General features: G+C 42.8%; 1 protein-coding gene across 16 annotated transcripts in view; it reads left to right on the forward strand.

Moving 5' to 3' along the window:
* The window catches only part of Syne1 (spectrin repeat containing nuclear envelope protein 1), a 406378-nt gene that overhangs the window by 373497 nt on the left and 10299 nt on the right, over positions 1 to 22582 (forward strand). For 11 of the 16 annotated variants that reach the window (XM_070010431.1, XM_070010433.1, XM_070010442.1 and 8 more), the window contains 13 exons: positions 1587 to 1769; positions 2017 to 2154; positions 3748 to 3939; positions 5361 to 5694; positions 7478 to 7546; positions 8428 to 8570; positions 11252 to 11378; positions 11839 to 12038; positions 14705 to 14905; positions 16327 to 16455; positions 17866 to 18078; positions 19093 to 19185; positions 22009 to 22067. In XM_070010431.1, coding sequence (XP_069866532.1) covers positions 1587 to 1769; positions 2017 to 2154; positions 3748 to 3939; positions 5361 to 5694; positions 7478 to 7546; positions 8428 to 8570; positions 11252 to 11378; positions 11839 to 12038; positions 14705 to 14905; positions 16327 to 16455; positions 17866 to 18078; positions 19093 to 19185; positions 22009 to 22067 — 2081 coding nt within the window. The remainder of the gene's footprint in view (positions 1 to 1586; positions 1770 to 2016; positions 2155 to 3747; positions 3940 to 5360; positions 5695 to 7477; positions 7547 to 8427; positions 8571 to 11251; positions 11379 to 11838; positions 12039 to 14704; positions 14906 to 16326; positions 16456 to 17865; positions 18079 to 19092; positions 19186 to 22008; positions 22068 to 22582) is intronic. The other 5 variants (XM_070010439.1, XM_070010440.1, XM_070010441.1 and 2 more) reach the window with 3 other exon arrangements.

The raw sequence follows: 22582 nt of genomic DNA on the forward strand, positions 1-22582 counted from the left end.
CTTATACTACAAAGCGGATTATATTAAATCCTCCTTGGTGATATTTTAGACTCAGATTTTATAGCAAAAGTTACCTATATGCTCATCTTCTACAGTGACTGGTTTTATCAGGCATCGTTAATCTTGCAGCTAATGTACTCAGGAGTAGGAATAATTTGCAGAGACAAATTTTTTGCTTAAGGACAAAGTCCTGAGCCTGGTAAATTCCACCAATATTTTGGAGGGCCTTGGTTGTGCTGGGGTGCAATGTCCCATCGCCTCAGTAGGCAAGAATAGTCTTACAGAAATTCCTTCGGGGTGGGGGATGAAGATTGAATTGAGCAGAAGTTCTTAAAGCAATGTTGAGAAGGAAAGTCATTTACAAGGCTGATATGTGACAGCATATAAACAGTGTCATGACCCAACCAAAACAATACTGGGGGGATGTAGATGAGTATAGAGTCCAATTAATTATTTGTAAAACTTTTGGTGTAGCACTAGTATTACACTCATTCATAAATCATATAAAAGAATTCAGGGGAAGTAAAGCTGGGAAAAGAAACATATTTACTTTTTTGCCAGTCAAATTATTGAATATTATTCTTGATTTGATTCCTTTAGTAGCATGTGGTCTAGGAAAGTTTTTTTTAAACTTTATTGTCAAGGTGATGTACAGAGGGGGTTACAGTTACATAAGTAAGGTAATGATTACATTTCTTGTCTAACTTGTTACCCCTTCCCTCATTTTTCTCCCGCTTTCCCTCTGTATTTTACTGAAGTGTTTTCTGTTTGACTGCCTGCCTGCCTGCCTGCCTGCCTGCCTGCCTGCCTTCCTTCCTTCCTTCCTTCCTTCCTTCCTTCCTTCCTTCCTTCCTTCCTTCCTTCCTTCCTTCCTCCCTTCCTTCTCTCTCTCCCTTCCTTCTCTCCTTCTTTCCTTCTTTTCAAGTTTCAGTAATTCCATATAATAAAATAAATGAATAAAATAAAAATTCACATGTATGTGTGAATATATATATATGTATTCATTTGTAAATACAAGAATTTATTACTCCCCACACACACTTTCTCTCTCTCTCTCTCTCTCTCTCTCTGAGGTTGAGTCCTTTGTGCTGGCTAGGCAGGAATTCTCACTGCTGAGCCACGCCTCAGGCTTGAGTTTTTGCTCCTTAGGTTTGTGATGTGATCTTGCTTCCTGCACAGGCACACATCTGGGCAGCATCTGCTTTTGTCAGACTTCCCTAGGATGACAGGCATGTATCACTGAGTCCAGCTCTTAGATGGGAGCAAAGGACCTTTTTCTTCCCACACTGGCCTGGAATCTGAATCCCAACAGTGTCAACCTCCCAAGTAACTGGGATTGCGGGTGTGAGGCACGGGCATCTGGCTCTTTCATGTTCTTGATGAATCCAACCTCCCCTCCCCTCCCCTCAGCCAAAATGATGACTTTGCTCTTGCAAGGTGAATTATAGGGTCATACTGTCCTTAGGCGATCCCTTCTCCTCTGGCTATAGTCAGGCCTTTCTGTCTTCGGCACTACAGTATGGAAACCAAAAACCGGCAGGGAACTCTCCTGCAACCCCTCACTCACTTCCTTTTTGCATCCCCAGGCTTTCCAGCGACAGGTCCACGAAAGCCTGACCCAGCTGGAGCTGATCAACAAGCAGTACCGCCGCCTGGCCAGAGAGAACCGCACGGATTCCGCCTGCAGCCTCAAACAGATGGTCCACGAAGGCAACCAGAGATGGGACAACCTGCAAAAGCGTGTCACGTCCATCTTGCGCAGACTCAAGGTTTTCAGACTCCTCATCTATGATTGACAGGTCCAGAGGGCGGGGGCAGGCTCCCTGCACTCAGTCCTGAGATGTGAAATCAGGGATGGTGGAAGTTGGGTGGCAAGAGGGGCAAGTGATCTTCCAAGGCAGTGGGGAGAGGAACGTGTTAAAATGACTTCCCAAGAGAACATTGGTGGTGGCCATGCCAGCTGGGCTCACGTGGACTTTAATATTTTCTCTCTCTCTCTTCCTTCTCTTGCACCAGCATTTCATTAGCCAGCGCGAGGAGTTTGAGACTGCCCGGGATAGCATTCTCGTCTGGTTAACAGAAATGGATCTGCAGCTCACTAACATCGAACATTTTTCTGAGTGTGATGTTCAAGCTAAAATAAAGCAACTCAAGGTAATAAAATGGCTCATTTTCAAATGACTGGTGTGAAGGAATCCCAGAGAGACAAGATCTGTGGACCCTTTTGTGGAGAACAGAAAAACTATTTTAAGAACAGTTCTTCATGAAGGCTGAAAAGTAACAGGAAGCATTCGTTTTAATTGTTTCAGCAGCCTAGATATTTACTTGATAGTCAGATGAGAGGGACTGGCCTTTGTTTTCATGTTTCTGCTAGTTTTGTTTGTGGGACCTACAAATAGTTCATTGATCTCCATGTTTCAGAATAATACGATTTCTTCTGTGGGGATTTCATCCTACATATTCTTCCTTCTTACATGCCAGCTCAGTTTTAAATACGTTTTGTCACTTGTACTGTATAATACAAACATCGCGATTTGCTAGAAATTTAAATAGGAGGGCTATGCATTGTTTACAAGGATTTCTGAAAAGGAAAAGCATTGAAGAAGTGGAACAATTTCAAGGCAGCTTATGAAGCTTTCCATAATATACATAGATAGATTTGGGGCAGGGAGGGAGGGGGCCTTGGGGGTTAAACATAGGACATAGTGTATGCAAGGCACATACTATGCTACTTACTGAGTTATTCCCCTCAGAGATGAATTAAATATATATATATATATATATATATATATATATATATATATATATATAATGGCACCTTTGCCCTTTGGGTTGTTGTAATGAAATAAGAAAGTTACCCTTAATTGCAGATGATTAATATGAAAGAAATCATAAGATTCTGCGATTCTGCCCAGTGCCTCCCTTCCTTCCTCTACTCAACACCGCTCTCCAAATCATCCCCCAAACAAAGCAGTTCTTGCAAACAAAGTTCTTGCAAAAGGCCATTTCTACCAAGGAGTAGTTGAACTTCTTTTTGGACTCTGGCAGAATCTTAGAACTTGGTGCCCTAACCATCCTTCCTCCACTGGCTGTCTTTTTCATTACTGGAAAATTTTGACCCTTCAAAAGTTTGCTCCTATTCTTCTTACTATTTCAGCATTTATTCTATTATTGAATTTGAATTTATCACCTGAATCCCATTCCCAGAGTTTAACTCTTTTGAACCACCTACAATGAGTCCAAGTATTCTTCTCAGAATTCTCTGCTTCTCAAATAATCCTAACTTTAGGCTTTCATGCTTCAGTCCTGAAACAACAAGAAAATCATTCCAGAAGAATTTGTGGCATCGTTCTTTGGATAACTTCCTTTAGTTCATGCTTGATGTAGGATTTATATTGTGTGGTATAAATCAAAGTGTTCACAGCACACCACTTTTTTTTTAAGCAAGAATCACCAATGCTATTCATATTCACTTGGTGGTGAGGTTGAATGTTTTCCCTCTTATTCTCTAACCCACATTATCTATTGGTAACTTTTATTACCCAGAGCTCTTTTCTAATGTTTCCTGGTTCCAGAATTTACAATTTCCTTTTTAAAGAAATAAACAACCTCTTGGCTTGTCATTGTAGATGGTAAATTAAATATCCCCTCCATGGATTTTCTAATGCCATGAGAAACTCACAACTTACAATGATGTCAGGTTACTGGACGTAGTTGAAAAGTTCATGTGGCATTGGTGTCCCCTAGGCCTTCCAGCAGGAAATTTCATTAAACCACCACAAGATTGAGCAGATAATGACCCAAGGTGAACAGCTGATCGAAAAGAGTGAGCCCCTGGATGCGGCCGTCATCGAAGAGGAGCTGGATGAGCTCCGGCGCTACTGCCAGGAGGTGTTTGGGCGTGTGGAAAGATACCACAAGAAACTCATCCGCTTGCCTGTATGAACAATACGGTTTTTTTCAATATTATTGAATCTAGAGAGGATTGATTGTTTAGGTATGGATTCCAAGTTAGCTCTGACTCTGCTGTCTAGGTTGGGTATGTTGGACAAGTTGATTCCCCTTTCTTGCCTCAGTTTCTCCAATTGTAAAATAAGCGAAACCACAATAATACCTGGTTAGAGAAAATTGTTTTGAGCATTAGCTGGATCAATGTAAATAATAGGTAGGTAGATAGATAGATAGATAGATAGATAGATAGATAGATAGATAGATAGATAGATAGATAGATAGAGATAATTAGAGATATAAGCTTTGAAAAGTACTTGACACATACCTTCCTGGAAGAGGAAGGAGCTTCTAGAAGAAATAAGGAAATGAAGTGAGCATGGAAGCAGTTGCCCAGGTCACAGTTTATCTGTGGTAGATATTTTTTCTTCTTTTTGTTGTTGTTGTTGTGGGGCTTGAACTCTGGGCCTGAGCGCTGCCCTTGTGCTCTTCAGCTCAAGGCGAGCACTCTACTGCTTGAGCCATAGCACCACTTCCGGTTTTCTAGAGGTTTATTGGAGATAAGAGTCTCACGAACTTTCCTGTCCGGGCTGGCTTTGAACCACGATCCTCAGATCTCAGCCTCCTGAGTAGCTTGGATTACAGGCGTGAGCCACCGGCTCCCGGCTTCTTCTATGTTTTCTAATCACCACCATGATCATCTCATATCTCTAGTGATTTGGGATCTGTTGTGATAAGATATATTTTATATCTGGAATATAAGGCACAGAAAACAACCTAAGGTTTTTGTTTTTGTTTATTTTTGTTTTGTTTTGTTTTTGCGTTAGTACTCAGGCTTGAACTCAGAACCTCAAGCTCTCATTAGGCATTTTTGCTCTAGGCTGGTCCTTTGCCACTTGAGCCATACCTCCCCTTCCAGGTTTTTGCTGGCTAATTGGAGATAAGAGTCTCAGGGACTCTTCTGCATGGGCCAGCCATAGGCACAATCCTCAGATCTCAGCCTCCGGAGCAGCTAGAACTACCAGGTGTGAACCACTAGCACCCAGCTTGAGCTTAAGTTTATGAATATTATATTTCTTGTTCCTGATATGTGCCATCATGTACCTGTGTTTCAGGCCTGATGATACTAGGCCATCTTTGTTGACATGATATAATCTTCTCACATGGTTCTTTGAAGGAGACTTTAATATTAGTCCCTCTTCCCATGGAAGCATGTATAGACAAATGTTGTAAGATTTCTGTGAAGCGATGAGAAATTTCTTATGTATTCGCTGCTGGGACATTCAGACGTATGCCCATCTGGTAGGCAGGTGGCCCAGTGAGCTTGAGATCCTTGAGAATTCAGAACCTGAGAGGTCGTGGGTCTTGGAGCCCCGTTGTGATTCTGCCGGCTTCACTTCCTTCCTGTCTAGCTGCCTGACGATGAGCATGATCTCTCTGATCGGGAGATGGAGCTGGATAACTCCGCAGCTCTCTCAGACCTGCGCTGGCAAGATCCATCTGCAGATGGTGTGCCCTCCCCGCAGCCTTCCTCCAACCCTTCCCTCTCACTCCCCCAACCTCTCCGGAGCGAGCGATCTGGACGCGATACCCCGGCCAGTGTGGACTCCATCCCCCTGGAGTGGGACCATGACTATGACCTCAGTCGTGACCTGGAGTCTGCGGTCTCCAGAACTCTGCCCTCTGAGGATGAGGAGGGTCGGGAAGACAAGGATTTCTACCTCAGGGGAGCTGTTGGCTTATCAGGTAGGAACGAGCCTGTTCTGTGGGGGGGAATGAACCCTGTGCCAGAGCCATATCCGCTAGCAAGACTCAGCTTCCATGAAATGGCTGTAGCACAGAATGGAAATGGGGGGTGACAACATGGCGCTGGGAACAGGGGCTTCATGGGAGACATTTTTGAGCTGAGACCAGAGGGATGAATAAACAGCTGGTCAAGCACAAAGGAATGGGGAATCCAGCCAAGCTTTGGTGATTCACCTTGGTGCTTGTAGTCATCTGGAGTTTGCCCAGAATGACAAGGTGGTAGAATGACAAGTGGGCAGATTGAAGGCTGGACAAGGGCCTGATCATGAATTGGCCTTTTCACTATGGGGAGGAGTTCGGCTGTCATTCTGAAGGCAGTAAGAAGCCACGGTGGGGGTCTAAGGAGGGAGGCGTTGCGATCAGACGCATGGTTTTACGTTGTGACTGTGTGGACACTGTACGAAGAGAGCATAGTTAGAACAAGAGAATTCTGATGAAAATGTTGTATAATCCAGGACAGAGATAGGATGGCAGCCTGAACGAAGAAAGGGGCAGTGGTTCTAGAGAGAATTGAAGGTGGGTAGAAATCATGAGGACTGACAGGTGGAAATGACGTTGTGGTAGGGCGTCTAGGTGGTGAAAGATGCAGTTGGTTCTGTCCTGAGGACCACAGAGGGAGAGCATGTTGTGGATGGGAGGCAGGTGGTGATTTGGGGTTTCTGAGCTTTCCTGTTTACATCCTGATTTCCAGACAGTTGTAGAATTTCTGGACACACTAATCCAGGATTAAAAGTATGAATCTCAAGTCCTGGACCTGGAAATGCAGTTTATCTATCCACATGTAAATGATAATTGTCCTGCGTAGGTGGAAGGAATGATACAGGTGAAGAATCTAGAAAGAAACAAGGAGGACAAAAAAAATCCAGCAACATAGATAGTAAAGAGTTGGATAGACAAGAAGAAGGTATGTCACAATAGAAAAAGTGATTTGACTTGTGTCACCTGTGAATCTCTCTAGAGGAGTGCCTACAGTTAATACCGGATTTCTGCTGCATTTCCAGGTTTCTGACCTGGATTCTTAAAAATGTGACATTGTTCTAAAAACTGTGCCTTACATTTCTAATTCCTTGTCACTAGAACCCAGTATGAGGCCTGGAATATCAACAGTAGCACTGTCTTGATCTATACAACAAGCCACAGGTGACCATGATGTAGTTAAATGTGTCAGTAGAGATGGCAGGAGATAGGAAGTACACTTCCAGGCATGCACTCATTCCAAAGACTGCACAAAGCAAGAAACAAAATAATAATATTTATGTGAATGCATGGCATACTTTGGATATCTTGTGTCGTAAGGTTTAGCATTAAAGTTGATTTTACCTGTTCATCACATTCTAATGTATTCAGCCTCTAAAATGACATATGTTGTTCACAAAGAGATACAGAGGACAGCACAGCTTTAGAAAGGTGCGGGTTAAAATCCCTGTTCTGATACTTCTTACCTGTGTAAACTTGGATAAGTAACTTTCGTGCCTGTGGATGGCAGTTTCCCCCATCTGTAAATGGACATGATTCAACCCAGCGTCCCTTGGGGTCCTAAGAGAATGACTGTTCCAGGCTAGCAAGCCCTCTGGGTCAGTGTCAGGGGAGCGTGTGAGTGTACCACAGTGTGCCCAGGGGCTGTCTGTCTACAATGACTAACTTCCTCATTTCTCCCAAGGACAGTTCTTTTCCTATCACAGGAGAATCCATGTTTCTACTTAAGACTCTGATCTCGTTGCAGATATAGTGATCCCCGAATGCCCCGAGGCCTATGTAAAACTCACAGAAAATGCCATCAGAAATACCTCTGGTAGGCATAAAATTCCAGCCACTCACCTCTTTCTTTCCTATAACAAGCCTCCTCCCTCAGCACTACTGCCGAATCTCTCATGGCTGTTGGGACTCCAGCACGCTGAGGCCCAGCCTTCCTCTCTTCCTGCTGTGCTAGGAAAAAAGAAAATAGCTGGTCAGTCCCTCAGAATTCTGTATCAATATTGCAAGGAAGTCACCTCCCAGCTTGTCCAGTGGGACTCAGTCCTACTGAGACTCTAGCGCTGATGCTCACTTGGCAACGGAAAATAGGAGTAAGTAAATTAACCACCAAAAAGCCAGAAGTGGGGCTGTGACTCAGGCCGTAAGCGCGACAACAGACTTGAGTGAAAAAAAGCTAAGAGTCAGGGCCTGGGCCTTGAGTTCAAACCCCAGTACTGTCACACACACACACACACACACACACACACACACACACACATGCACGCACGCACGCACACACGCACGCACGCACACACACATAAGGCATAACCTCTTCTGCTGGCTAAGAGGTGACAGAAAGAGCGTGACAAGTCAGAGCTTCCTGATTCAGAAGAACCTCCCTCCTTACACTCCGATTGCATGGAAGAGGCAGATGCTTTGGGCCAATCAGAACGGATCACAGACACCCAGCCTGCTGACACCCTTAGCCACGTACACTCCCTGATCTGACCCTTTAAGTGTCTAACCCACTGAATCTATGGTACTTAATCTGCTTCATAATTAATTGCCCCCCCCACTCATCCTTTCTCTGCTACCAGCTGAAATAATTTCTGAAACTTCTTCAATGTCAAGCTTGCAATTAGTCACACAGTATGGGCAGTAACGCATGTGATCGGCAGAGACTTGGGGTGGTAATGCTGGGTGTGATTGACACTGCAGGAGATCCTGGTGCCTTTGAGTCACAGATCCGACAACTGGACACAGCCCTAGAGGATGGCCGCTTCCGGATGCGGCCAGCCGAAAACACCTTCCGCAGCAAAGCTCCCACGGGCCCGGAGCTAGACTCCAGCTACAAAGGCTACGTGAGTGTCTTGACCCTCATCCCCCCGACCTGTGCCTGGATCACTGGTGTGTGACCAAGAATGGCACATCTGCACCCTGGGGGCTGTACCAGTGCTCCAGACACCGCAGTGTCCTTGAACTCATGAATATGGTGGTGCGAGACAAAGCCCTGTGCTGTTGGAGATGACCTGGTCTGTTTCCGGACCCCAGAGTCCATTGTCCTCACCGGCCTGTTCCGCTGAGTGCTTGCTCAACCCATGTTAGCTGGATGGAGCAAAATGTTCTTGGCTCCCAAGTATCGTTAGGCATTTTTCCAAATTTATCTAAGAATATTTGGACCAAGGTTCACCTTGGAAGAGGAGATTTAGTTAATAGATTACTGACAGATTTTTTTTCCCTAGGTTTTTGATTCGTTTAATGACTGGGGGAATGTTTGTTGGCTTTTGATTTTTGGTTTTTGGCAATGCTAGGCATCAAACCAGAGCCTTACCTACACAGGCAACATCTCAGTATTTTCTGAGGAGAAAACAATTCTACTCATAACTTACAGTGCTATTATACTGACCTCTGGATTGTGTAATATTTAGTTTTGGTAGCACTGGGGTTTGAACTCAGGATCTGATGCTTGTTAGAGGTGCTCTACTAATGAGCCTTGCCACCATCACTTTTTATACTGGTTATGTGGGGATAAAATCTTACTTTCTGCTTGGACACACACCTGGACAGCAAACCTCCTCTTTTTTGCCCCCTGCCATTACTGGAATGACAGGTGCATGCCCCCACATCAAGATGCTATTTGCTATGATGGTGTCTCACAGACTTTGCTTCCTGAGGCTGGTCTGGAACCATCCTCCTCCTAATCTTAGCCTTGTAAATAGCCAGGATGACAGATGCATGTTACTGTGCCTGGCTAGTGGTTGAGAGGGAGTCTCATTGTAATGCCTAAGCTGACCTCAAAACTGGATCCTCCCAATCTCTGCCTTCCAACTAGCTAGGATTACAAGGTATGAGCCACTGGTGCCCAGCTGTGAAAGCCCTTTTGTGAAGTACAATGTGTGTGTGTGTGTGTGTGTGTGTGTGTGTGTGTGTGTGTGTGTGTGTGTGTGTGTGTGTGTGTGTGTGTGTGTGTGTGTGTGTGTATGCGCGCGCGCGCGCACGGTTACTGGGGTTTGAATTCAGGGACTCCAGCAGGAACTTTACTATTTGACCATGCCCCTTGCCCTGATAGTTTTATAATGACTACACTGATTGCTGAAATTACATCTGTGATTTCATTTAACTTCAGTCAAAAGCAATCAAAATACCAGGTGCTAGTGACTCCTGCTTACAATCCTCACTATTCAGGAAGCTGAGGTCGAAGACCACAGTTTGAAGCCATGCTGGACAGAAAGTCTGGGAGACATGTCTCCAATTAACCACCAAAAAACTGGAAGTGGAGCTGTGGCTCTAATGGTAGAGAGCTATCCTTGAGCAAAAAAGCTCAGGGACAGAGCCCAGGTCCTGAGTTCAATACCAATGACCACATAAATACACACACACACACACACACACACACACAAACACACATACACACACATACATACATATGTACATACATACATACAAATAGCTAGCATTGGGATTTATTAAAGACTTTGAGAGATAACATTATGAATCAAATAGCAGGATTGTCTTGAAATTGTTTGTTACCTTTTATTTTGTTTAATGATATGATATAAGATTTTATCAGGCTCACCTCAAACTCTCAATCCCCCTACCTCAGTCTGCTGAGAGCTAATATTACAGTGTACACCACCATGCTCTGCTACTATTTGTTCTTTTAACCTTAACCTTTTAATACTATAGATGGTATTAAAGGAGAAGTTGGAAGCTATCTCTTTGATTTTTAGAATTTAATCCTTTGATACCAATTAGACTTTGCTTTAAATATTCTCCTAAAATAGTTGGTTTTAGTATTGCTTTATACTCTTAAACATTACAGTTATTTAATATGGAAATATTCCCATGAGATTTGTGGGATATTAGTTCTTCCATATTTCAAGTTAAGGAAGGAAATGAGGAAGAAACTTGCCCAAGCATGAACATTGTTTTGCCAGTTGTGGGCTTCTGAGTTTGAAGACCTGGATGGGTTTCATCTCTTTTGATTCAGGGTTTTACACACACACAAAATCATGTTGTGAATATGTCCTTGGGGGTTTGCTGCTTGTGTTCATGACTGTTGCTTGGTGGACCTACATGCTTTTAGACTGTACTTTGTTGTATGTGTGTACCTATATTGAGGCTTGAATTCAGGGTCTCTAGCTCAGGCTTAGCTTTTTCTTTTTTCTTTCTTAATTTTTTTTTGTGCTACATCTGGCACTCTACCATTTGAGCCACACGTCACTTCCTGCCTTTTGCTAATAATTGGAGATATGAGGCTCATGGACTTATTCTGACTTCAAACCAGGATTCCTCACATTTTTGCTTCCTAGGTAGCTAGGCCTGAGCCACCAGCCCCCAGCTAAGCTGTACTTACATTTTGTTGAGTAGCAAGAGGAAGTAGAATGCAGTTACTGCTCTTGTTAAGGGACCACAAGAAAGTGCTTATGAATTGATAGTGACTTCCCTTCCTTCCTTCCTCCTTTCTCTCTCTACACTCCTTCCCTTCCTCCCCCCCTCCCTCTCCTTCTCCCTCTCCCTCTTTCTATCCCTGTCTAAACAGATGAAACTCCTTGGTGAATGTAGTGGCACCATCGATTCAGTGAGGAGACTGGAGCACAAACTGAAGGAAGAAGAGGAGAACTTTCCTGGCTTCGTTAACTTAAACAGTACAGAAACCCAGACAGCTGGTGAGTGTGTTTTGTTCTGTTCAAATAACTGTGAAATAGCAAGAGTCTGAGGGACTTGGTCGCATCTCCGCATTCCATTGAGTTCCCTTGCTAATCTAGTCTGAAACTTCTCACTTGGTCTGATGGTCTTCTGTGATGGAGGAAAGAGGCAGAGAGCTTCTGCCTGCTTCACTTATGATAATGTGCCATCTTGAATGGAGCTAGTCACCTTGTCCTGTTGTATGAAAGAACCAAGACTGGTTCACATGCTTGCTTATTTCACAAAGCTCAGCACAGTATTAAATCCATTTTTTCACTCTATAAATATGCATTGCCCTCATCTAACTGTTTACACGTGACAACAGAAATGCCCAGTGGAATCCCTTTGCTTTCCTTTGCTCATCACCAACGTATGTTTAAAGCATTTTCTAAATACGGCAGGTGCAGAGACATCTTCACTGTTGTGCGCATGTCCTGACAGGTGTGATTGACCGATGGGAGCTCCTGCAGGCCCAGGCCCTGAGCGAGGACCTGAGGATGAAGAAGTGGCAGCAGTTCAACTCCGACCTGAACAACATCTGGGCCTGGCTCGGGGAGACGGAGGAGGAACTGGACCGGCTGCAACATCTGCAGCTCAGCACCGACATCCAGACCATCGAGCTCCAGATCAAAAAGCTAAAGGTAGCCGCCTCCTACCTTTTCTACCTGGGCCAAACAGAACCCCCCATCTTGTGAAACCCCACCTATAGCAGCAGAGTAAACGTCAACCAAAGATGACCCAGAATGCTCACTGTACCCCAGCCATCCAAATCCCAGTGATTCATAGACACAGCTTCATAGGCATGGAACTCCTTGTAGAACGATCCACCATATCTACCATTGAATGACCAGTTAAAGTTTCATGAACGGTCTAGGTACCTCTGAGATCTATTTAAGCTCTTGGTAAGGGAAATCTAACTAAAGTCCAGCACATCTCTGTCGAGAGCTGGAAAGAAATCCTTTCTAAGACTGTATCTGTGTCATCTTGTGGGCGACCTGTTGCAATCATTTGACCTTGAATGGTCCACACTTGTGAACTTGGCTACCGTGGTGGCCATAGCAATTTTATGGTACTGAATAAAACAAAACACAAGTGTTGACTATTTGTGGCCAAGCACCTGCCATTTTGCCTTTGGTTTTGGAGTGCACAAATGGCCTGCCTTTATGCCAGCTCTAGGTCTTGGAAATGCTCCTGGGCCTGAATTGCATTCACAGGTTAAAGAATGGAGGCATTGCATGGTCTCAGAGCGTGTTTTTTTAATCAGTTGTTGGACTGCTCCTGGTGTTGTTTGTTCGTTTGTTTGTAGAACATCAGATGTATTTTTCAGAGTATGACTACCCCAGATCTCCAGACACAGGATGAAGTGTGAGCCTTTTGTGTTCCTTTTGGATATGCTGTTTATATGGGGTTGATATTTTGGTAGCATTCCATTGGCAGTTGTATTGTCTTGCTTTTACGTTTTCAGAAAGAGAAATGAGCCTTCTCCACAGTTATCCCCACGGTTGCATCTTATGGTAAAGTATCTGTCCCGACCCCAGGAATTTCAGAAACAATACTGCATGAAAGATGCAATTTACAGACTCTTTGTAATGACACACTTTTTTCTCTGTAGTCTTTAAATGACTCCAGTTAGTGTTGCATTAGAGCCAAATTCCTTGAAATAGTTATAAAACAAGTGTTAGCCAGGATCTAAGACCCCATGAGATGAAAGCAGAGAAATAAGCGCCTGGAAGTATTATTATAAGGAAGTATATTATAATGGTAGGGAGAGCCATTCTCCTTAGCACCTTTCCCCAATTCTTCCTATGTGTTCTGTTGATACATTGGCGGAATAAACAAGTGCTTTCCACAATATCTCTTCATTTTATGCTCTCTCTGTGGTTGAACCTCTGGTACAGAACATCAAGAATCTGCTGATAAATAAAAGCATACATCACACTGGGAATATAACCAAACTTTTAAGAAATTGCAAGTGAGAAGCTATAAATAAATGTAGCTTGCATAGTTGGGATTTGGGGATTTCTGGGATTTCTGGGGTTCACCCCCAACTTGTTTAAATACTTGTGGATTTTTAAGCAGAACTTGATTATTTAAAAAAAATTAATGTATGTGTCTGAGTTCAAATTCTTAGCCTTGAGTTCTGAAATGCATAAAGCCAAAAGTTAGTTGTAAGAGCTGTGCACCGGTGGCTCATGCCTGTAACTGAGCTACTCGAGAGGCTGAGCTCTGAGGTTCAAGGTTTGAAGTCAGCTAGGAAGAAAAGTCCATGAGACTCTTATCTCCAATGAACCACACAAAAAAAATTACCCCAGAAGTTGAAGTGTGTCTCAAGTGGTAGAGTGGTAGCCATTAGCAAAAAAAAAAAAAAAAAAAAAAAAAAAAGTTAAATGAGGCCCTGAATTCAAGCTCCACTGCCAGCACAAATAAAAGGATTGTCGGTTTCATTTGTGAAGTCAGACTAAACAGGTTAGCTCAGGAAATCCCTATTTATTTTTCTACCATCCCAAGAATGTGGCCCGAGACACGGTGGTGCTCACTGAGTCTCAAGATGAAACACACATTTCTTCAGCCATTTGTTTTCTAGTGACCTAGGATGAGTATACTAAAAAGAAGTGTTTTTTAAGCAAGGTTCCTCTTGCTCAATACTAGCAGAGCCACATTTGGTTTGGTTCGGTTTGGTTTTGCATGGTATTGAGTTACTCTGACTCTTGGGCCACTGGGCAGGGTAATGGTTGCTTCCAGCAAAGCTCCCCTCCATTTTATTTATCCTGTCCATATCTGATATTTAACTCTAGTTCCATAACCTCTGCAAGCGTTGTCATGAATTAATGGTCAGTCTTTGTTCGCATGTACTCTTGACAAATGTGGTGTATCCCAGGAATCATGATATACACCTCTAATCCCAGCACACAGGAGGCTGAGGCAGGAGGATTGAGCATTCAAGTCAGCCTGGGCTACATAGCAAGCTCTTGTCTCACACAAAAAATAAAACAAGAAAAAAATGTAGATTTGTGTGTGTGTGTGTGTGTCTGTGTGTGTGTGTGTGTGTGTGTGTGTGTGAATGTTATAGTATTTCCATTATCATCCCATCTCAACCATCCCTTAAAACCCATCCCTGAGGTCCAGTGGTAGATTCTCAGTGTCTTCTAACTGCAGAGTGATTCTCAGTGATCTGCACCCTCCTGTCTCTGCTCTAGCCATCCTATGAAGGCCAGTTTTAATAAGGAATCTTCTCCTTTGACTGAAACATTTTGCAGAGTCTTAGACTACTTGGATTTATTTTTCAATGCATTCTCCACCACGGCAGGAGCTGCAGAAAGCCGTGGACCACCGCAAGGCCATCGTCCTCTCCATCAACCTGTGCAGTTCTGAGTTCACCCAGGTGGACACCAAGGAGAGCCGGGACCTGCAGGACCGCCTGTCGCAGATGAACGGTCGCTGGGACCGCGTGTGCTCTTCGCTGGAGGACTGGCGTGGCCAGCTGCAGGATGCTCTGATGCAGTGCCAGGTCGGTGGGCCTGGGGACACGTCGTGCTGGTGCCAAACCCTTACTACCACAGTTAACTTGAAGGATACACTCGCTTGCTTCCTGAAATCAGTGTCTGAGTGAGGTGACTTACCATTGTAGTGGAGAACCTGGAGATGAACCAGGATGCAAAGGCTTTTCATCCATTTTCCATCTGACTAAAAAGAGACTATTCCCTAGCTGGACACCTGTGGCTCATACCTGGACTCCTAATTACTGAGATCTGAGGATCATGGTTTGAAGCCAACCCAGTCAGGAAAGCTTAGGAGACTCTTATCGCCAAGTAACCCCCAACAAACCAGAAATAGAGTTGTAACTCAAGTGGTAGAGCCTCCAGCCTTGGGCAAAAAAAGCTAAGAGAAAATGCCCAAGTTCAAGACACACACACACACGCGTGCGCACACACACACACACACACACACACACACACACACACACACACACACACACACACACACACAACTATTCCCTTATTTGTCTCTGTCCTGCCATTCCTTCTTCGACTCGTTTGTTTATTTCACTCATCTCCAAAACACACTGCCAGAGCAGGTAGGCAAATATTTCTTGGACATGAAGTAAGCATCATAGATATTTCTTCATCCATCCATATCACCATTATTTGCTACGTTTCCACAGCACGCTAGACAGGACACCAAGCAGTCAAATACAGCATAACCTCTTACGTTGTTGGGAAGACAAAACAAATAAATTGCCAGGTAATCATTAAGCAAGATGCTTAACAGACACTGGTGATAGGGGTGACTGTGTAAGCTCACTTGAGGAAGGCGGCCAGAGAAGTTCTGGTGGTCTTTGAGCTCACAAAGAAAAGACACTGCTGGGAAAGAGAAACACCAACTGTCCCAGAAGCAGGAACAGAAAAGCACCTAGAGGCCAGAGGGTAACAGGAAGTGATGAGGAATGGAGAAGCCATCGTAGGTCTGAGCTGGGAGTTTGGAAAATATTCTAAGCCCCGTGGCATAGGGAAGGTGTAGTAGCCTGCCTTGCTCTTCTTGTCCAAAACGATCCCTGTACCTATGCATTGAATAAATGAGCAAATGGATGGACAGAGGGAAATTAGGCCAAGACCTTCACACATGGGAAAGATGGGAAAACACAGAGCACAAGAGAGTTGCTTCCTTTTAGCATATTTGTTAGCACTACTCTTCTTTGGAAAAGTTAAATATTTGTGATGCCAACTTACTTTATGTCTACATGTTTTCCCAAAGGATAGAACCAATGCTTTTGTTCTGATCATTGTAACAGTACCAGGTCCTGTTGTACATCTGATTGGACAAAATGAAGTGTCCACACCAGTGAGAGCTATTGGAAAGAATGGTAATATATTCTAGAAAAAAATTAAGCTCAGTTATTCATGGTTACTTTACATTCTTGCATTTTCAAAGGATTTCCATGAAATGAGCCATGGGTTGCTTCTCATGCTGGAGAACATTGACAGAAGGAAAAATGAAATTGTCCCAATTGAATCTCACCTTGATCCTGAGATACTGCAGGACCATCACAGACAGCTCATGGTAAGAATGCTGGAGGGGCCTCCCTTTATTTCTAGCAAAGGTATATATTTTTGACCATTGGTCTCTTACTCTCTCATTTAAGCCTCTAAATTAATTCCTTAGAGTTTCCAATCTCTGCAAAATGACCGTGCTTACATCCCTTCTGCCAGCTTTAGCCTTGGTTCAGGTACAGACATCTTAAATGTCCTGAATTTCAAGTAATTTGTCTTCATTAAGACCACTTTTTGATAACTTGTCCTTATTTTTTATTTGAATTCAATAGTATAGTTTGTAGCTAACTGTAAAAGGATTATAAAACTGCCTAAATAGTCATTTAAGTCTTTTATGGGAGGGGAGGAGTTACTTAGGTTTGAACTAAGGACTTTTCACTTGCTGAGCTAGTACTCTACCATTTGGACCATACCCCCAGCTCTGCTTTTCGCTAGTTACTTTAGATATGGAATCTACTGAACTTTTCTGCCCATACTTGCCCCAAACTGTGATTCTTCAAATCTCAACTTCTGAATAGCTAGGATTATCGGCATGAGCCACAAGCACTAGGCTTTTCTTCCTTTTTTTTTAAATTATTCTTTTCATGATAAATTAAATATATGGTTCCTGAAAACTTAGGAAAAGAGGAATGTGAAGGGTTACTTTATTGTCATAAGTGGGCACAAATCATACTGTCTCAAGCACTAAATTCAAACAAAGTTACTGTGCAGATTCTTGGGGGGATATAATGCACTGTGTATGCAAATGAATTTTACAGAAGATAAAGAATAGTATTTGAACTCCATTAGAATGAAAAAAATGTTTTGTCTTTTGCAGCTTTCTGTATTTTTAAAATGATCTGTCTTCACATTCAACACTTAACAACCTAAACGAGCAATCACTAGCTTTTAATTCAGTACTAGAAAGTCATAGAAAGCAAGAGGAAATTGCTGTGCAATTGTATTTTTACTCAGCTTTAACCTTTGCCATTATGCTGTGAGTGATGAATTACCTTGTATTTTTTTAAAGTCTTAATTAGATATCAGTCTGGTCAGACATACTTGAGTTTTGCTATTTCCTTGATAATCATGTGTGGTGTTTTTTTTTCTGTTGTTTAAAAGACGATGGTATACTTCATTTGCATAGTACTTTAAATACCTCTGCATCCATTACCCAATATAAATCTTCCAATGATGCTACTGTGGATAGAAAACATAGGCCTCCTCCCATGAGTAAACAGAATCAGAGAGGTTCAGAGGCCTTTTGCAAAGTAATTTTAGGATAGCCAGAATTAAAACATAATCCCCACGTCTCTGCCATAGTTGTGGCCTCCTTTAGAGTGTGAACTTCACATGCTGACACACGTGTGTGACCACCCACTTTGAGAACTTTGTCCAACTATCAAAACTCCTTACATGATACTTCCTTTTATGTGCACAGCAAATAAAGCGAGAGCTGCTGGAGTCCCAGCACAGAGTAGCCTCACTGCAAGACATGTCTCGCCAACTCCTGGTGAATGCTGAAGGTGCAGACTGTCTGGAAGCCAAAGAAAAAGTCCATGTTATTGGAAACCGGCTCAAACTCCTCTTGAAGGAGGTCAGTCATCATATCAAGGACCTGGAGAAGGTCCTGGACATGTCAAGCAGTCAGCAGGTACGCCCTCTTCAGGCTTCAGAGAATCATATTCTTAAAAGAGGCCAAAGTACAGCGTGTCCGCCCATGATGGACTGTCCACTGTAGCACATGTCAGGATGGGGAATCTCCTTCCAGCTACTGTGCTTCCAAATCCTGCCTCAGAACACAAAAGCAAACTCATATAATATATATATTATATTATATTATAGTACAACACTGCCTTGGATTCTATTAATTACAAAAGATCTAGCTCCTATCAGTAGACTACTCTTACCACAACTACCCACATGATATTTGGTTTCACCCTGCTTATTTAAGACTTTACACATGACTAGTTAGCCATGATGGAACAAACCAACCGTTGCATTTAAGTTTTGAAGTCTACACCTGTAAAGCTTAAATCTCCTCATGCATGTATTAGTAACTCATTCACAGATAATGGTCCTCTGCTCATTTGTCTTCCCATTGTCCTTGACTGTTGTGATGAATGTACTGGCTGGTACAGGGATGCACGGTTAGATTTCCAGCACTCAGTTGTGAAATCCTCTCACAGAGTCACACACAGTCTCCCTACAAGTGTGGGGAAGGGCAATCTGCTCTGAATAGCAGCCAAGACAGAGGTAATCCAATTTCTCTGATTCTGTAAGCTAGTCTCCTGAAAGATAGTCATTTGTCCCTGAGTTAAATGAATGGAATTCTAGCTGGCTTAAATGATCTGTAGCTGTCAAAACAGACTCCTTTGCCTCCCAAGCAGTATCAACCCATATATATCTGTGTCCCAAACTAATAATGCTACAATAATTCCACTATGGTTGTATTTTTCAGAAGGACCAAACTTACAGCCAGGAAATCCCAGTACACTGGAAGAATGAGCTCTCTGTGTAGTATCTGGTTGCCTTTCTCCCGAGGAATGGTCTCATATGTATGGTGGAGATACAGGAATGGATAGGGCTGGTGTAGGAAATGTGTTGTGCATAGGGAGGCCCCATGGCTTTGGGTCATGGAGTTGTTAAAGGACGCTTTCTCTTGTAGGATTTGTCTTCCTGGTCTTCCGCTGATGAGCTGGACACATCAGGTTCTGTGAGTCCCACGTCAGGAAGAAGCACCCCGAACAGACAGAAATCGGTAACTCTGCACTGGTCCTTGTCAGCTAGCCCATGGGTCAGGGGGAAGGGGGAACACAGGGGAATGGCAGCATTTGTGCACACCACAGGGTCCACAGGCTTGAGGAAAGAGTCCCTAAGCAGGAGAGGGTTGTCCCCAGTGCAGAACTGCTTCCCCAGCCCCACGACAGGCCCTTCCACCACATGCTCAGGAATGGAAAACAGCTATTTTGTTTATCCAAAGATTTGGGGCTCAACGTGTGGCTGGCATGCAGGAAAAAAATTTACTTTTTTTGCTCCCATGGCCATTTCTAGAATGTACACATGGTGCACATGGGTCCCTTTGGTGGCTCCTTCCATCCAACCACCACCACCATACCCACCTATCAAAGGTAGGCTGCCACATGGGAAAGGCCTCAGCTGTGAACATCTAATGAGTCCACTGAATGGATGAGTGGATGTCTTACTGATTCTCAAGCACAGAGGCTTCAGAACAGTGGTCTTTGAAGGGTTTTGGTGTCTGTACTAACCCTAAAAATGTGGCAGCTACCCAGCTGACCCCCACAAAGCCCGTGGTGGGTCTGCCTCACAGAACGCAGGGAGAGAAGGCAAACTTGGCCCCTGCTCCCCTCTATACCTTGACTTCTCTGTGTAATTAAAAGCTTGTTTTCGTTTTGTTCCTTCATTTTTAGTTTTTGGTCCAGCTTTATGATTATATGCATTCCATTTCCCCCTTAGTTTTTAGAAGTAATGATTTCATTTGTACTTTTTTGTTTAAATACACTTACGTTCTATGCTGATAAATGTATTATCCTTCTTAGGACTGTTTTATTTTTACTACATTCACTAGTTTCCTATAGATCCTAGTTTAAGAATGTGAAGGAATACTGGCTTTTCAATTCAAATTTTAGCCTTGATTTCATCTTGGATACTGTAATTTGTTGGGTTTCATTACTACCCAAAACTGCATCATATTACTACCAAAAGTTAATGTTTTTATCTTCTAAAAGGTGAAAAGAACGATGTAAAGTATCTTTGAAATATGTAGTAGGCATTGGGTGCTAGTGACTTATGCTTGTAATCCTAACTACTCAAAAGGCTGAGTTCTGAAACTCAAGGATCAAAGCCAGTCTGGGCAGGAAAGCCCAAGAGGTTCTTATCAACAATCAACTATCAAAAAATCTGGAAGTAGAGGTGTGGCTCAAGGGATGGAACATCAGCCTTCAGTCAAAAAGCTAAAGGATTCAAGCCTTGAGTTCAAGCCCCAACCCTAGCACAGAAAGAAAGAAGAGAGAATGAGAGAAAGAAAGAGAGAGAGGGGAAAGGGAAGGGAAGGGAAGGGAAGGGAAGGAAAGGAAAGGAGGGAAGGAAAGGAGGGAAGGAAAGGAAGAAAAAAGACAAGAAAGAGAGATAGAAAGGAAGGAAGGAAGGAAAGAGAGAAAAAGGAAGGAAGGAGAAAGAAAGAAAAGAAAGAAAGAAAGAAAGAAAGAAAGAAAGAAAGAAAGAAAGAAAGAAAGAAAGAAAGAAAGAAAGAAAGAAAAGAAAGGGAGAGGAAGGAAGGAAGAAAGGAAACAGAGAGGGAAATAAAGGAAGGAAATAAAGAAAAAAGAAAGAAAGAAAGGGAGAGGAAGGAAGGAAGGAAGGAAAGAAGGAAACCGAGAGGGAAATAAAGAAAGGAAATAAAGAAAAAAGAAAGAAAGAAAGGGAGAGGAAGGAGGGAAGGAAGGAAAGAAGGAAGGAAAGAAAGAGAGAAGGAAATGAAGGAAGGAAAGAAAGAAAGAAAGAAAAAGAAAAGAAAGGGAGAGGAAGGAAGGAAGGAAAGAAGGAAGGAAGGAAACAGAGGGAAATGAAGGAAGGAAATAAAGAAAAAAGAAAGAAAGGGAGAGGAAGGAAGGAAGGAAAGAAAGAGAGAAGGAAATGAAGGAAGGAAAGAAAGAACAAAGAAAGAAAGAAAGAAAGAAAGAAAGAAAGAAAAGAAAGAAAGAAAGAAAGAAAGAAAAGGGAGAGGAAGGAAGGAAGGAAGGAAGGAAACAGAGAGGGAAATAAAGGAAGTAAATAAAGAAAAAAGAAAAAAGAAAGAAAGAAAGGGAGAGGAAGGAAGGAAGGAAGGAAAGAAGGAAACCGAGAGGGAAATAAAGAAAGGAAATAAAGAAAAAAGAAAGAAAGAAAGGGAGAGGAAGGAAGGAAGGAAGGAAAGAAGGAAGGAAAGAAAGAGAGAAGGAAATGAAGGAAGGAAAGAAAGAAAGAAAGAAAAAGAAAAGAAAGGGAGAGGAAGGAAGGAAAGAAAGAAGGAAGGAAGGAAACAGAGAGGGAAATGAAGGAAGGAAATAAAGAAAAAAGAAAGAAAGAAAGGGAGAGGAAGGAAGGAAGGAAAGAAAGAGAGAAGGAAATGAAGGAAGGAAAGAAAGAACAAAGAAAGAAAGAAAGAAAGAAAGAAAGAAAGAAAGAAAGAAAGAAAGAAAGAAAGAAAGAAAGAAAGAAGAGAGAGGGAGGGAGGTGGGGAGGAAGAAGGGAAGGAATATGTAATAGAGCAGAGCCTAGTGAATTTTGTCTGGTATTAGCAGATGTGCAGAGATATTTAGGTAGCACTGTCAATTGTGTTTCTGACACGAAAAGGTATCCCTCAGAACCACCATTTATGTTTATTTTATGACTAATAATTTAGACATGAATTCATATCACTTCTTCAGTTGAAGAAAAGCCAGTTTCCTTGGTCTGTGGGTACTGATCATTTCGTTTAATTTGTTTTTTCTTTGCCGCACTTTTAGTTATCTTCATCAGTAGCTTGTCTTTATTTGCCTGGACTGAACACTCTTCTTTCTTTACCCCTGTTCATTGCAAACAGCCACGAGGCAAATGTAGTCTCTCCCAGCCTGGACCCTCTGTCAGCAGTCCAAATAGCAGGTACCTTGTTCTCCTGGTTTCCACACTGTTCTAGAGCCTCAAGAGGATGATGAAAATGGCTCATGACTTAGGGAAGCCTGTCTCTGGTCTGCCTCAGGACTGTTGAGAAATTACTCATTTCCACCCACATTCTTTCTGAGTAAATCGGAAGGGCTATTCTCAATGGAAATCACAAATAAATCTGAGCATAGCGTATTTGGATTTCATCGAACTTTTGTGAACTATACCAAACCTTCCATCAAAGGGCATTCTCTGTGTCCATTGTTTAAATCAGTGAGGATTCAATCGCCATTGATTCATGACAGATTTTTATCATCCTCTTCCTTTCTAGATTTTACAATAAGACAGGTAATCAATCAGTGAATTATTACTATTCACAGAACCCACAAATCTGCATAAAATATACTAATATCCCCAGCTTTTTTTATTTTTATCTCCCTGTTTTATCCAGATTGTGGGTTTTGGATTCTCAAAATGGCTAAGTCCTGATTTGGTGTACTTCATTGAACGTTGAC

This window comes from Dipodomys merriami, unplaced genomic scaffold (genome assembly GCF_024711535.1).
Source record: "Dipodomys merriami isolate MVZ:Mamm:240054 unplaced genomic scaffold, mDipMer1.0.p SCAF_8, whole genome shotgun sequence".
Lineage (NCBI taxonomy): Eukaryota > Metazoa > Chordata > Mammalia > Rodentia > Heteromyidae > Dipodomys > Dipodomys merriami.